The sequence below is a fragment of the Haemaphysalis longicornis genome, unplaced genomic scaffold (assembly GCF_048455015.1).
Source record: "Haemaphysalis longicornis isolate Haplotype H1 unplaced genomic scaffold, Haemaphysalis longicornis Haplotype H1 scaffold_10, whole genome shotgun sequence".
Lineage (NCBI taxonomy): Eukaryota > Metazoa > Arthropoda > Arachnida > Ixodida > Ixodidae > Haemaphysalis > Haemaphysalis longicornis.
This window is the reverse complement of record NW_027526204.1, coordinates 56,331,953-56,347,625: the sequence shown is the minus strand read 5'-3', so window position 1 is coordinate 56,347,625 and position 15,673 is coordinate 56,331,953. Positions and strand designations below refer to the sequence as shown.

At 51.5% G+C, this 15,673-nt stretch overlaps 1 protein-coding gene across 4 annotated transcripts in view; it reads left to right on the top strand.

The window, feature by feature from the left end:
• LOC144158571 (uncharacterized) overlaps positions 1-15,673 on the top strand; it is a 114,808-nt gene that overhangs the window by 24,667 nt on the left and 74,468 nt on the right. For all 4 annotated transcript variants that reach the window (XM_077689536.1, XM_077689535.1, XM_077689533.1 and 1 more), the window contains exon 4: positions 418-556. In XM_077689536.1, the coding sequence (XP_077545662.1) occupies positions 418-556 (139 nt within the window). The remainder of the gene's footprint in view (positions 1-417; positions 557-15,673) is intronic.

The following is a 15,673-nucleotide window of genomic DNA, read 5'->3' as shown; positions in this document are numbered from 1 at the left end:
TTTGATTCTCGTGTGCAATTGCTGTTTTGCAGATGAAGGTCATAGCCCCAATGGTTAACGTTAAGGCTTGGGTGAGTTCGTGGATTAAAATAAAAGAGAGAAACATGCAATACCTATGATACACCACACAAGGGAAAAGCACAGCCACAAGCACACACTCACTTAGAGATGAGTAACTGAGCACTCGTGGTTGTCCTTTCTTGTTCATTTCTTTTATTGTCTGCTGTGTACTGTATCTCTTTTTGTGCTTGGTGGAGGCTTCCTTAATATCCCTGTGCTGATCTAAATAAATTGTTAGCCATATTCTACCATACGCCTGCAGTGCGAGTGTAACTGTGGCATGTAAAATTGCAGTTAATTAGCCAAACTGAGTTGTGTTAACTGTTTCTGTTCCATCCTTTTTTTTTTTTTTTCCAGGACGTGAGGCCACCAATGCACAGGGCAGTGTCTCCTTTGAAAGATTGCCCACTCTGCAACTCGGTGTTAACAACGAGGCTTCAACAGAACTGCAAGGGAACGATGCCGGCTCCAGCTCCTCACACTCTCAATACACAGGGTGAGTGACCTGTGTTATAACTTCCTTGTTTGTCATCTCTGCATTGCACCAAATAGAAACAAGATACAGTAGAAACTCTGTGATACGACATGAGACGTAGCAAATATACCCATGAAACCATAGCGTGAATATTGCTTTGGATTCATTGTGGTTCTCGAGGCTGTTACTTTTGCACTTACCACAAAGCACAAGGCTCGCACTTGCTTGGAGCCTTTTGTGCCTTGTGGAGCCTTGTGTGGCACAGGTATGTAGAGGAGAACGACCTAATCCGGCTTCCTTGCTGCGGCCACATCGGCTCCTGGTGTGTTAAGAAGTCCAGGTGGCCTCGTAGCTATGGAGATACTTTTACTAACTTGAAACACTGTAGACACTGGGCTATCAAAACACCCTTTCAGTGCACCGCTTGCTTGGAACGTGTGTGCTAAAATGACTGCCGCAACACCACACCGCAGATAGTATCACCGAGCAAAACAAGTGCAGGGAATCACGCAGCCGACACACCCTCTCAACACGCCACTCACTGGGAGTAGTTCGCATCATGAAGCGCCATTACGTGCAGAACCACAAGGCTTTCTGTAGTGCCAGGTCAGATTCTATGGCTGATTTATATCAACATGACATCCTGTGCAGCACATCATCTTCAAAGCTTAGAACATTTCCTTTGATCACGCTGTTCAAGTTTTTCAACACATTTGACCGCGGATGCCAGCAGAGGTTAGTGAAAATGGGTAACGGCTGTCCTTGCAGTGCCTGTCTTGGGTTGGTGAACCAGTTGTGAGTGGTTCCTTCCAAAGTACGAACTCTGGTGGGCTTTGTCTGCCCCCCATCTGTAGTGGCCGCCCACGTGCTCGTGCTGCTCGATCCAGTCTTAAAATTCGACCTCTTGAAAACACTGTTTCCATATTGTCTGCTGAAGAAGAAAGCAAGATGCAAAATACAACAGCTGAAATATGTGTGTGGACGCCGTAAGCGATCAGCAAAAGTCGGTGATTTTGAAACCGAAATCGAGGAGAGTGCGTCCATTGAGGTGATGTTGCCGCCAGCCAGTGAGCGGCCGGAGGGTCAGCAGCTCGGGAGCAAGCCTGCGCGCAAGCTCTACCCGCACACAGGGCAGCAAATGGGTGAAGCGTTCGCAGCAGAGCTTGACCGGTTCTCCACCTGCGTGGCTGGCCAGAGGGCCAGCCGGGCTTCTTCCTCTTTCATCCACCGGCAGGTGCAATGTGATCTGTGGTGGAGCTTTTTTAAACTCTTCTGACTGATTAACGAAGCTTTTCACTGGGCTACCGCCCTTATCCCAGCTGATTTGGTGGTACTTACTACACATAAAAATAAATTTGGTCGAGGGAAATTTGAGTGCAGTTGGCCATTAAGTGTTCTTGAAGGTGTAGCTGTGGAGTGACTTGGGAATGTGCGGTGCAAAGGACCAGTAGAAGACTTGAGAGCTAAGTGCTTCAATTTGGTGGGATGGTGGGGCAAATGTTTGCTTTGTCTGTGTTCCTCTTTCGCTCCACTAGCAGTAGTCAGAGTTCTGATGCCTGGCTTTGCAGATGTCGGCTCATGCAAATGCGGGGTTGTTCAAGAAAGGCTTGGGCTCATTATGGAGCTGTGCATACAGAGCATGGGGAGGGTACTCGGCGTGAATTCCTTAGGTGTCTTCGATTTGGCTGCACTCGCTTCACTCGTTCAGAGAGAGCAGCACTCGCCTCTTCTATTTTCGAGTGCAGCGCGCAGCGCCTGCTCTTTTCTGTTCGATTTACCGACAGTGCAGAGAGTGCAGGATGAGTTCACGGCTTTCCCTGCACTTCCTAGGGAGGAGGTGCAGAAGTAGACGACGAAAGTGAGAGAGAGAGAACAACATCTTTATTGGCCGGCTAGAAGTTAATCAGGGGTACCAGCCTCCTGAAGGGGAGGCAGCGCCCTCGATTGCTGGCGTTGGAGGGCCTCCAGAGCAAACTGGACGGCCCTTCGTTGGGAGTCAAAGTCTTCCTTGCACACCGCACGGGCAAGGTGAGGAGGAAGCACATCCGTGGGTTCCGGGGTCACTGAGCATGTCTATAGCATGTGCGCCATAGTAGCACGAGTAACACCACATAGCACACACACGTCACTGGGTTGTAGTTCGGGATGCACGTGTTTGGCCCATACCGGGGTCCACGTCGCGCGCACTTGTAGCTGTCTGAGGATCACTGCCTCTTGCCTAGAGAGGTTGGAGTGGGGACCTGGGTACTGTCTTCTGGTTTCTCTGAACCATCTCAGCACCTCTCCGTATGTGTTAATCGGGGTGAAGTCTTCACCGTCGCTGTCGTAGTTTTCCGCAGGAGGGGGAGCAGGACAGACGTTGCGTCTAGTGAGCGCACGCGCCATCCGGTCCGCGTCCTCATTGCGGTTCGCTTCGGGTCCTACCATACCCATGTGGGCGGGGAACCATTTGATGCACACGCCCGTCGATGATGGTCTTAGGGCCCCGCACACCCTCACTACACTCGGATGTACTTTGTTCTCGGCGAAGCGCAGGACTGCAGTCCGCGAGTCACTAAGGATGGTAGTGCAGTTGGGGTTGGAGAGGGCCAGCGCTATGGCTAACTCCTCTGCTTGCTCGGTGGTAGATGCCACGATGCTGCCGGCCGTATAGAGCTCGCCAGTGGTGGCGGCGATGACGGCGGTCGCGTAGGTGTTCTTGCGGTCCGGGTACCTAGCCACGTCGACGTAGAAGGCCCCGGTGTCGGTGGAATGAGTGGCCGTAAGCGCTCGGGCTCTGGCGAGCCTTCGTTCGTAATTCTCTTCTGGGTTCATGTGGCGGGGGAGGGGGGCGACGTGCAACTGTCGGAGTAGCTCCCGCGGAAGCGGCAGCCAGTCCCTACCCTCCTGCAGCCTCGATTGATACCCTAGCCTCTTCAGTATTGCCCGGCCTGTTCTAGTTTGTGCGAGACGCGTGAGCTGTGCTGTCTGTTGAGCTTCGACGATCTCACCTAGTGTATTGTGCACGCCTAACCCTAGTAGCCGCTCGGTGTTGGTGTGATTATAGAGACCAAGTGCAGCTTTGTGCGCTTTGCGAATGAGTGCCTCTAATTTTCTGCGTTCTAGGTCGGTCCAATCATGGAAAGCCGCGACATAGGCCAGATGGCTGATGGCAAAGGATTGGACAAGCTTGAGCAGGTTGTGCTCTCTCATCCCGGCATACTTAGTTGAAATCTTCTTGATGAGACTGATGGCTCTTGAGACTTTGGAGTCCAATAGCTTTACTGTGTGACCGTTGTAACGAAGTTCCTCTATGTGGAGACCCAGAACACGTAGCGTGTGGACGCGTGGTATGGTAGTGCCGTCCTTTGTGCGGAGCTGTATGTCAGGTATGTGAGAGGCTCTGAACTTGCGACGCGGCAGTAGCAGAAGTAGCTCTGACTTGGCCGGAGAGCATTGGAGACCCGTGTCTTCTAGGTGCTCTTCAACCACGTCGATGGCTTGTTGCAGGGACGCCTCAATCTCGCCGTCACTACCCCCGGCCATCCAGAGAGTGATATCGTCTGCGTATATGGTGTGTTTGACCTTAGGGAGGGCACGTAGGCGTTCGGCCATTCCAATCATGACCAGGTTGAACAGTGTCAGCGAGATCACGGCCCCCTGCGGTGTGCCCGTACTCCCCAGTTTCTTGGTTGGTAGTTCCAGATCCCCTGCCACGATGGTGGTGGTGCGGTCGGTTAGGAAGTCTTTGATATAATGGAATGTGCGTTCTCCCATGTTGAGGCGCGATACTTGTTGTAAGATTGCCGAGTGGTGGATGTTGTCAAACGCACTCTTCAGGTCGAGGCCAAGTATCGCACGGTTATCCATTGGGCTTGTGGTCGTGGATGGTCTGTCAATGACTTCATGTTTGATGAGGAGCATGGTGTCTTGAGTGCTCAGTCCCACTTGGAAGCCCAGCATGGTGTCCGGGTAGAGGCCGTTCTCTTCGAGATAATCTTGCCATCGGTTGAGCAGCATGTGTTCGAGGACTTTTCCGACACAGGATGTTAGGGATATCGGACGAAGGTTCTCGATACTCGGTGGTTTGCTTGGCTTTGGGATGAGGACCGTTCGTGCCTCCTTCCACTTGGGGGGCAGCGTGCCACTGCGCCAGCGTTCGTTGAAGAACTTGGTCAGTGCCGTAATTGCCCCGTCGCTGAGGTTGCGGAGCGCCTTGTTTGAGACTCCGTCGGGTCCTGCCGCAGATTTGCTGTTGATCTTTTGGAGTACTGCCCGTACTTCCCATTCCTCAATGTCTGCGTCGAGCTTGGGGTTGGCATCCCCCGTGTAGCTCGGAAGAGGAGAGGGTGGCGTTGCTGGCAAGTACTTGTCGTTGAGGCGCTTACAGACCTCTTCGTCCCCCAACTCCTTCTGTGCCTTGAGCAGGGTGCGTGCCAGGGTGTACTGTTGTGTGCCTTTGGTCTGGCTATCATCCAGCAAGTGGCGGAGTAACCGCCACGTACGGCTCTTGTGGATCTGACCATCAGCCTCTTGGCAGATTGCATGCCATTGCTGGCGACATAGCACAGCACAGTGCTTCTCGATTTCGCGGTTGAGCAGGGCGATGCGCTTGCGGAGTTTACGGTTATGACGCTGCTTCTGCCATCTCTTCTTCAGTGAGTCTCTGGCTTCGAGTAGGTGTGCTAACCGGCTGTCCATGTTTGGCATGTCCTCGTCGGTCTCTATCTCTGTAGTAGCCTGATGTGCTTCGGTGAGAAGTGCCTCTGTCCACTCTTCGATGTCGTCGATGTGACTGGGTATGGTCTCAAGGCTGGCACGGAACTTGTTCCAGTCCGTGAGCTTTTGCTTGCGTGGAGGAGCAGCATGACCGTTGAGAGGGATGATGATCTCTATGATGCAGTGGTCGCTGCCAAGTGTTTCCTGGGTGTTACGACGAAAGTGCAGGACCGGTTCTGCAGGGCGACGCCTGCGCTGAACCAGCTGAACTAGTTCTGAACTCATGCAGACAGTGCAGGCAAAAACGAAGAGACCCCTTGAGTGTAAATACCAGCATAATGCTTTGTCTGCTCCACTGCAAACTGTCTTGAACTACACAAGGTCCTCAAAAAAATTTGGTAACTGCAGCTTAGAGAGTTTGTCGCTCCAAGTGCTCTGCCGAGCATTTTTTGCTGTTCTGTTGCTTCCTGCTGATTGTTTTTTTGGTAGAGCCATCGGTGCGTCGGGTAGATAATGGAAGACTGGCAGTACAAAGGAATTGCGGTGCTGTTTCGATCGTTTCAAATGAGCACAAACATATTGAAAGCAGATGGAAGCTTTGTGACTTTTTACAGTAAAATAAAGATGTGCAATTTCTTGAGTTTGCACCAATAGCTAGCTCGTGAGAAATGTAGAAAACAAGTGGAGGAGTGACAAACTTGTCGGAAGTTTTTCTTCTGTGACCCCTTGAAAAATATTGTTGCGAAGAGCGAGAGTGTCTCCTTGTCGAGATTTCAGCGCACGTTAAATTTATCTGAAGCCCTCTGCTGTTGTAGCTTTGGCCCTTTTAAAGCAACCAAATATCAGTTTGAAAAATACCGTATAAGTTGAAAAATGCGCCGAGCCAAAGTATAGGTTCACCCCCTTACCTTGTCTGAGAAATGGAAAAAAAAAATTTAAGTACACAGCATTGTTTTATTGAGGCTATAAGCACTTGTTTTGTTCGAGGGTACTCATTAGACTGTCCAAAAATTTGTCGGGCTGCTTCTGCCTGGCTGCCTTCCACATAGCATGTCGTCCTCAGTGCAGTCCGGGGAATTGCTTATGGTTAAATACGTACAAGACCATGTCATCAGGCAGCAAACGCCAAACATGGGACACCTATTCTGGCCTCACGGCACGCTATTTGATGGGGTCGACGCGTCCGCTATCCATAAAGATGACAGGTAAACATTGGAAGGCTTAAAAGGCAAACTTTAATTAAGGATAAATGAAAAACAGGAAAAGGTTACAAGTCAAAACAAAGAAAGGTTCCTTCCTCTGGTTAGCTCCATAAAAAAAAGTGGTGCTTTCTCGAGGGCTGGCAGCGGCAGACTGGTGGTCTGCCGCACCCAGGCGCGGCACGGTTCTGCCAAGCGTAACTCAACACCTCAGGGGGGTCGCAGGACAGTGGGAGAAATGGGCCGAATTCCTTTTCCGGCCGTCCCCGGCTCGGGGAGGGAAGGAGAAGCGTGCACACACTAGCACAAGAACAAACAAAAAACACACTCGTTTCATCCTCCGAGGGACACTGGCTGACTCGCACTTCAGAGTTTGTGGCGCCTCGCGTCGATGAATGCGAGCAGAACACTCCCCGTCTGGTGTCAAGCCTGTTTGACAGCACCGTGACTTGCAGGGCGAAAACAAGTGCACAACTTAGGTGATGGGTCTGGAGAAAGTGGTTGGGGTTCCTTCTCTCACTTCAACAAGACATATTTTGGCGCAAGACTTTTCGTTGTCCTTGTTGTTGACTTGAGTGCGTGTGGAGCAGGCTTGTTTCGGGGCTGTCGGAGAGTTTTCGTTTTCGAAGGCTGCATCTGATAATTGGCTTGCCGGTGGAAGAACTACTGTATCATGGTTGCCAGCTCCACATAGAAGGCACTTCACAACTTCATGGCACTGCTTCGCTGAGTGGTCTGTCGACTTACAACAATGGAGGCAGATTCCTCGTTGTCGGAAGAATTCCATTCATTCAGCCAAGCTTTTCATGCAGAAGGCGCGGTACCCCGCGAGGGGGTGAGGTCTCCTATGCAGGGGACACCACGCATCCAGATTGTGTTCATCATGCCGCTCAGTACGGGTGCCTGGTTTTTGTTGGTCCGTTGAGGAAGCCGAATCAACGTCTGACTTCCGGGTAGAGATAAAGGGGGTTCCGTGAGGCGGCTTGTAGTCTTGGTTCACTCTTCGTGGGTTGGATGCAGCAGGAGCATCATTGCGGTTGGGCATGAAGCTAGGGTTGTTTCTCATGCCAGCCTCGTCCATGATGAAGCTTGCGAAGAAAGAAAAGGGCGGAAATGCGGTATTGTTTTCCCTGTTGTATTTGGAGCACACGGACATTCACTTTTCTTGAAGCCCAGGGGGCAGCTTTGAGACGATTGAGTTAATTCCACTGGCTGAATCAAGGTATTTGAGTCCCGCAAGATATGGATCTCTCTTTGCCACTTCAAGCTCATGGAGCAAGTCCGAGAGTTCTTGCAGCTTCACGTTGTCTCGGTGAGAAAGCTTTGGGAACTTCGCCAGCCTAATTAGCAACGCGTCCTCAACCACCTCTGGGCGCCCGTAGTTATCGTCCAGACGCTTCCAAACGACATTCAAGCCCGCTGTGAAGTTGTCGACGTGCACCGATCTAAGCCCCTTGGCCTGCGCTGATGAGTTCGGACCCAGCCACTTGATCAAGAGGTCAAGCTGTTCTTGAGGAGATAGATCGAGGTCCCGGATCACCCCTTTAAATAATGATTTCCAAGCCCGCTAGCTGTCAGGTTTGTCGTCAAATATGGTGAGGCCGGTAGAAACCAGATCCCTGCGACACAGATACCGCATGACGCCAGCCAACTCTACGCCTCGTTGGGCGGGGCCGGAGTTGGCGGCGGTGGCCGCTGATCGGCCTGCGAAGCCAACAAGCACTGGGGTTCTGAGTGGCTGCTACTACGGCGACCGTCGCCAGGCACGAGGGGCACGGGTACGAGATCCATGGCATGCAGACTTGCTTGTTCTGCGACATAACTCTCCGCGCGCTGCGCAATGTCTAGTGGAGGGAGTGAGCGGGAACACTCCCCGCCATCGTGCTCCGCCGCTGCCTCCAAAACAACTGCCTGTGCCTCAGCAGCCGCAGCCTCCCTCTCGTGCTGAAGGAGTTCAAGTTCAGCGTCCAACTTTGCCCTTTCAAGTTTCATGGCTGCCTCCCTTCGAACGAAAGAGGCTCTCGCTAGGGCGGCTTGTGGCTGTGCGCGTGCCTGCACAGCAACCGTGATTATTGTGGACGAGTTCGGTCGCTGTGATCTCGAAGAGGTAACCGAGCGAGCTGATGATACCCGGGACATTGTCTCCTTTTTTTTGGTCGTTCTCCCTCTCGCCGTCGCGTTCGTATTCGCTCTCGCGTAAATTTTCGCGGATGGTGCCAACTCGGTCTGCGTCGACGGCCCTGTGCAGCGCCAGTTCGCTAAGGCTTTCAGCAGTGCCTGTCTTTAAAGGAGCCATGAAGAGAAAACAAAAGTTTGTTTTATTCGAAAGATTAGGTGTTTCATAGTACCCCAAGCGCTTTCCCGGAAGCAAATGATGCTTTATTCACTGAGAAATAAGGCAATTTAAGCCAAAATTTTAAATCTCCCGCTAAAATGGCACATTTGGTGACGTGAGCAACGGCGTCACACGGGCCGGTCCATGAAACAGATACTTAGTATGTCGACTCCGTATAGCACCCACACGCGGGAGTCGACCGAGACGGCGGCCATTTTAAAAATACTTGTAAAACCTAGTGCACCCGCAGCCCTAGTCATGGAATCGCCTGATCCGGAGAACAAAACTCCCGCCGAGGAGCTAGGGCTTGCATTTAACAACCTCACACCACTTGAACGCTCAATGCTTCTAAGTGCACGAGCGGCAAGAGTTGTGGGATACGCGGTGGACGGGAAAGCGACCATTCCGCGATAGCCACAACAGACGAACGCCCTGCCGTCGGCACCGCTGCCTCGTCAGCCCCGTCGCGACGGACGAATACAGACTGGTACGTATGTGCCGTATTTTTATTACGGTTAATAATAGTTCAACTTCAGTAGCAGTATCGCTTATGCCAGTTGGCCGGTGTCGTGTATGGAAAGCCGTTCGCGCGAGCTCTCTGCTTCGACCAGAAAGATACGAGCGTCAATGCGCGGTGTTTACGGCATTTTTCCCCCAAGGTCAGAGCGCCTCGAACCCGAAAATTCGTCTGCGCGATGGCGAGATGTCGAGCTCGGCCAGGCCGTAGTTTCGTACGCATTGGCGCACACGCTTGCGTGTTCGTTCGGAACTTCAACCGTTTACTCCACCGTTCTTTGTCATAAAAAGAATGTGCAGTATGTTTCACGGGCATTTAGCTCGCTATGCAAACTGTAAGCCCTGCCTAACATGCGTTTGCTTTTGCTGGCCTCCGCCAATCGCAGAGCATTCCCCAGTGACATCACAGGTTCTGTTGCGGAAAATGAGCTGGTGGGTCGCATGGTCATTTCCTTTTTTCCTAATTATGTAGCTTATTTGAGCGAAGTTTGCGTTATAAGTGGTGTCGTTATGGTTCTAACGAGGCAATCTTTCGAATGAACCAAACTTGTGTTTTCTCTTCATGGCTCCTTTAACAGGAACCCGGCGCACCTGTCACTGGCCTCTTGATATTGAAGGAACGTATTATGAAGCCTTGTTGTAGCCAGCCCGCTGTCAGCTACATTAACCCGTGGAAACGTACTTAAAGCACTTTCCACATTTCTTCATGATGCGTCGACTGTACGACAATGCCGGTCGCGGCTAGTCTCGTAATTTGCTTGAGCCTTGAGGGATAGCGTAGTGGCTTGTCACGGTCTAGAGCTAGCCTCCCATGGCTCGTCTTCTGTGGCGGAGCTCGTTTTTTAAGACTGACTGGTCAGCTTGTGTGGATCCATTAAAGCTTGCCCCCTCTTTCGCAGAGTGCCCTCCGTTCAATGGAAAATCACTTGCGTTGGATGCGAACTGACTAGTAGGTATCAAGGTGAGCCTACCTTGTTGTTGGTTGCCCTTGCTTCGTGGTGGCCGCTGAAGGTCGGGCTGTCCTTGCAGACGGTGCTGTCATGGGCGAGCTGTCGACAAAAGGCTTCCCGTGGTGACGTAATCCTTTTTGTTGGCGGACCTGACAGTTGTGGCCGAAGCGGTAGACTTCACTTTTTTTTACTATTCTGTCCTCGCAATATGCTGTTCGATGGGGTCGTTGCGTCTGCTATCCATAAAGATGACGGGTAAACATTGGAAGGCTTAAAGGGCAAACTTTAATTAAGGATAAATGAAAAACAGGAAAAGGTTACAAGTTGAAAAAAGAAAGGTTCCTTCCTCTGGTTAGCTCCGTAAAAAAAGTGGTGCTTTCTCAAGGGCTGGCAGCGGCAGACTGGTGGTCTGCCGGCACCCAGGCGCGGCACGGTTCTGCCAAGCGTAACTCAACACCTCAGGGGGGTCGCAGGACAGTGGGAGAAATGGGCCGAATTCCTTTTCCGGCCGTCCCCGGCTCGGGGAGGGAAGGAGAAGCGTGCACACACTAGCACAAGAACAAACAAAAAACACACTCGTTTCATCCTCCGAGGGACACTGGCTGACTCGCAGTTCAGAGTTTGTGGCGCCTCGCATCGATGAATGCGAGCAGAACAACACCCATGTGCAGATTTCCATGAGAGGCGGTCGGCACAGGTGTCTTGGGGTTGTCGCTGGTCTTCCATTTACAGAGACGTCGCACATAGCTTGCAGACTAAAGGCGTCACCTTCTCGTGCACGGTGCAGCACCCATGAATCGAGGTCTTCTGAACGTTGCATACTCAGAGCTGCCCCTTCAGTTCGTAGTAGTGTGCACTCTTTTGGTGACACTGAACTGGCGCTAGTCAGGCGAATTGCTGTTAGCCTGAGCCTACTATATGACCTTTTAAATGCTGTGGTGAACGGGCACCAATGGCCTGAACTTATCTTGAGCACGCATACACTCACTGACAGAAAAGAAAGCAACGAAAAAGGAGGGCGGCGTGTCTGATTGATGTCGCTGGGAATGGTGCCTTTCTGGGTTGGATTGGCCCGATTGGCTGGCCGGCCCATGAATCGAGGTCTTCTGAACGTTGCATAATGAGAGCTGCCCCTTCAGTTCGTAGTAGTGTGCACTCTTTTCGGTGACACTGAACTGGCGCTAGTCAGGCGAATTGCTGTTAGCCTGAGCCTACTATATGACCTTTTAAATGCTGTGGTGAACGGGCACCAATGGCCTGAACTTATCTTGAGCACGCATACACTCACTGACAGAAAAGAAAGCAACGAAAAAGGAGGGCGGCGTGTCTGATTGATGTTGCTGGGAATGGTGCCTTTCTGGCTTGGATTGGCCCGATTGGCTGGCCGGCCCATGAATCGAGGTCTTCTGAACGTTGCATAATGAGAGCTGCCCCTTCAGTTCGTAGTAGTGTGCACTCTTTTCGGTGACACTGAACTGGCGCTAGTCAGGCGAATTGCTGTTAGCCTGAGCCTACTATATGACCTTTTAAATGCTGTGGTGAACGGGCACCAATGGCCTGAACTTATCTTGAGCACGCATACACTCACTGACAGAAAAGAAAGCAACGAAAAAGGAGGGCGGCGTGTCTGATTGATGTTGCTGGGAATGGTGCCTTTCTGGCTTGGATTGGCCCGATTGGCTGGCCGGCCCATGAATCGAGGTCTTCTGAACGTTGCATAATGAGAGCTGCCCCTTCAGTTCGTAGTAGTGTGCACTCTTTTCGGTGACACTGAACTGGCGCTAGTCAGGCGAATTGCTGTTAGCCTGAGCCTACTATATGACCTTTTAAATGCTGTGGTGAACGGGCACCAATGGCCTGAACTTATCTTGAGCACGCATACACTCACTGACAGAAAAGAAAGCAACGAAAAAGGAGGGCGGCGTGTCTGATTGATGTCGCTGGGAATGGTGCCTTTCTGGCTTGGATTGGCCCGATTGGCTGGCCGGCCCATGAATCGAGGTCTTCTGAACGTTGCATAATGAGAGCTGCCCCTTCAGTTCGTAGTAGTGTGCACTCTTTTCGGTGACACTGAACTGGCGCTAGTCAGGCGAATTGCTGTTAGCCTGAGCCTACTATATGACCTTTTAAATGCTGTGGTGAACGGGCACCAATGGCCTGAACTTATCTTGAGCACGCATACACTCACTGACAGAAAAGAAAGCAACGAAAAAGGAGGGCGGCGTGTCTGATTGATGTTGCTGGGAATGGTGCCTTTCTGGCTTGGATTGGCCCGATTGGCTGGCCGGCCCATGAATCGAGGTCTTCTGAACGTTGCATAATGAGAGCTGCCCCTTCAGTTCGTAGTAGTGTGCACTCTTTTCGGTGACACTGAACTGGCGCTAGTCAGGCGAATTGCTGTTAGCCTGAGCCTACTATATGACCTTTTAAATGCTGTGGTGAACGGGCACCAATGGCCTGAACTTATCTTGAGCACGCATACACTCACTGACAGAAAAGAAAGCAACGAAAAAGGAGGGCGGCGTGTCTGATTGATGTCGCTGGGAATGGTGCCTTTCTGGCTTGGATTGGCCCGATTGGCTGGCCGGCCCATGAATCGAGGTCTTCTGAACGTTGCATAATGAGAGCTGCCCCTTCAGTTCGTAGTAGTGTGCACTCTTTTCGGTGACACTGAACTGGCGCTAGTCAGGCGAATTGCTGTTAGCCTGAGCCTACTATATGACCTTTTAAATGCTGTGGTGAACGGGCACCAATGGCCTGAACTTATCTTGAGCACGCATACACTCACTGACAGAAAAGAAAGCAACGAAAAAGGAGGGCGGCGTGTCTGATTGATGTTGCTGGGAATGGTGCCTTTCTGGCTTGGATTGGCCCGATTGGCTGGCCGGCCCATGAATCGAGGTCTTCTGAACGTTGCATAATGAGAGCTGCCCCTTCAGTTCGTAGTAGTGTGCACTCTTTTCGGTGACACTGAACTGGCGCTAGTCAGGCGAATTGCTGTTAGCCTGAGCCTACTATATGACCTTTTAAATGCTGTGGTGAACGGGCACCAATGGCCTGAACTTATCTTGAGCACGCATACACTCACTGACAGAAAAGAAAGCAACGAAAAAGGAGGGCGGCGTGTCTGATTGATGTTGCTGGGAATGGTGCCTTTCTGGCTTGGATTGGCCCGATTGGCTGGCCGGCCCATGAATCGAGGTCTTCTGAACGTTGCATAATGAGAGCTGCCCCTTCAGTTCGTAGTAGTGTGCACTCTTTTCGGTGACACTGAACTGGCGCTAGTCAGGCGAATTGCTGTTAGCCTGAGCCTACTATATGACCTTTTAAATGCTGTGGTGAACGGGCACCAATGGCCTGAACTTATCTTGAGCACGCATACACTCACTGACAGAAAAGAAAGCAACGAAAAAGGAGGGCGGCGTGTCTGATTGATGTCGCTGGCAATGGTGCCTTTCTGGGTTGGATTGGCCCGATTGGCTGGCCGGCCCATGAATCGAGGTCTTCTGAACGTTGCATAATGAGAGCTGCCCCTTCAGTTCGTAGTAGTGTGCACTCTTTTCGGTGACACTGAACTGGCGCTAGTCAGGCGAATTGCTGTTAGCCTGAGCCTACTATATGACCTTTTAAATGCTGTGGTGAACGGGCACCAATGGCCTGAACTTATCTTGAGCACGCATACACTCACTGACAGAAAAGAAAGCAACGAAAAAGGAGGGCGGCGTGTCTGATTGATGTCGCTGGGAATGGTGCCTTTCTGGCTTGGATTGGCCCGATTGGCTGGCCGGCCCATGAATCGAGGTCTTCTGAACGTTGCATAATGAGAGCTGCCCCTTCAGTTCGTAGTAGTGTGCACTCTTTTCGGTGACACTGAACTGGCGCTAGTCAGGCGAATTGCTGTTAGCCTGAGCCTACTATATGACCTTTTAAATGCTGTGGTGAACGGGCACCAATGGCCTGAACTTATCTTGAGCACGCATACACTCACTGACAGAAAAGGAAGCAACGAAAAAGGAGGGCGGCGTGTCTGATTGATGTTGCTGGGAATGGTGCCTTTCTGGCTTGGATTGGCCCGATTGGCTGGCCGGCCCATGAATCGAGGTCTTCTGAACGTTGCATAATGAGAGCTGCCCCTTCAGTTCGTAGTAGTGTGCACTCTTTTCGGTGACACTGAACTTGCGCTAGTCAGGCGAATTGCTGTTAGCCTGAGCCTACTATATGACCTTTTAAATGCTGTGGTGAACGGGCACCAATGGCCTGAACTTATCTTGAGCACGCATACACTCACTGACAGAAAAGAAAGCAACGAAAAAGGAGGGCGGCGTGTCTGATTGATGTCGCTGGGAATGGTGCCTTTCTGGCTTGGATTGGCCCGATTGGCTGGCCGGCCCATGAATCGAGGTCTTCTGAACGTTGCATAATGAGAGCTGCCCCTTCAGTTCGTAGTAGTGTGCACTCTTTTCGGTGACACTGAACTGGCGCTAGTCAGGCGAATTGCTGTTAGCCTGAGCCTACTATATGACCTTTTAAATGCTGTGGTGAACGGGCACCAATGGCCTGAACTTATCTTGAGCACGCATACACTCACTGACAGAAAAGAAAGCAACGAAAAAGGAGGGCGGCGTGTCTGATTGATGTCGCTGGGAATGGTGCCTTTCTGGCTTGGATTGGCCCGATTGGCTGGCCGGCCCATGAATCGAGGTCTTCTGAACGTTGCATAATGAGAGCTGCCCCTTCAGTTCGTAGTAGTGTGCACTCTTTTCGGTGACACTGAACTGGCGCTAGTCAGGCGAATTGCTGTTAGCCTGAGCCTACTATATGACCTTTTAAATGCTGTGGTGAACGGGCACCAATGGCCTGAACTTATCTTGAGCACGCATACACTCACTGACAGAAAAGAAAGCAACGAAAAAGGAGGGCGGCGTGTCTGATTGATGTCGCTGGGAATGGTGCCTTTCTGGCTTAGATTGGCCCGATTGGCTGGCCGGCCCATGAATCGAGGTCTTCTGAACGTTGCATAATGAGAGCTGCCCCTTCAGTTCGTAGTAGTGTGCACTCTTTTCGGTGACACTGAACTGGCGCTAGTCAGGCGAATTGCTGTTAGCCTGAGCCTACTATATGACCTTTTAAATGCTGTGGTGAACGGGCACCAATGGTCTGAACTTATCTTGAGCACGCATACACTCACTGACAGAAAAGAAAGCAACGAAAAAGGAGGGCGGCGTGTCTGATTGATGTCGCTGGGAATGGTGCCTTTCTGGCTTGGATTGGCCCGATTGGCTGGCCGGCAGATGAATCGAGGTCTTCTGAACGTTGCATAATGAGAGCTGCCCCTTCAGTTCGTAGTAGTGTGCACTCTTTTCGGTGACACTGAACTGGCTCTAGTCAGGCGAATTGCTGTTAGCCTGAGCCTACTATATGACCTTTTAAATGCTGTGAA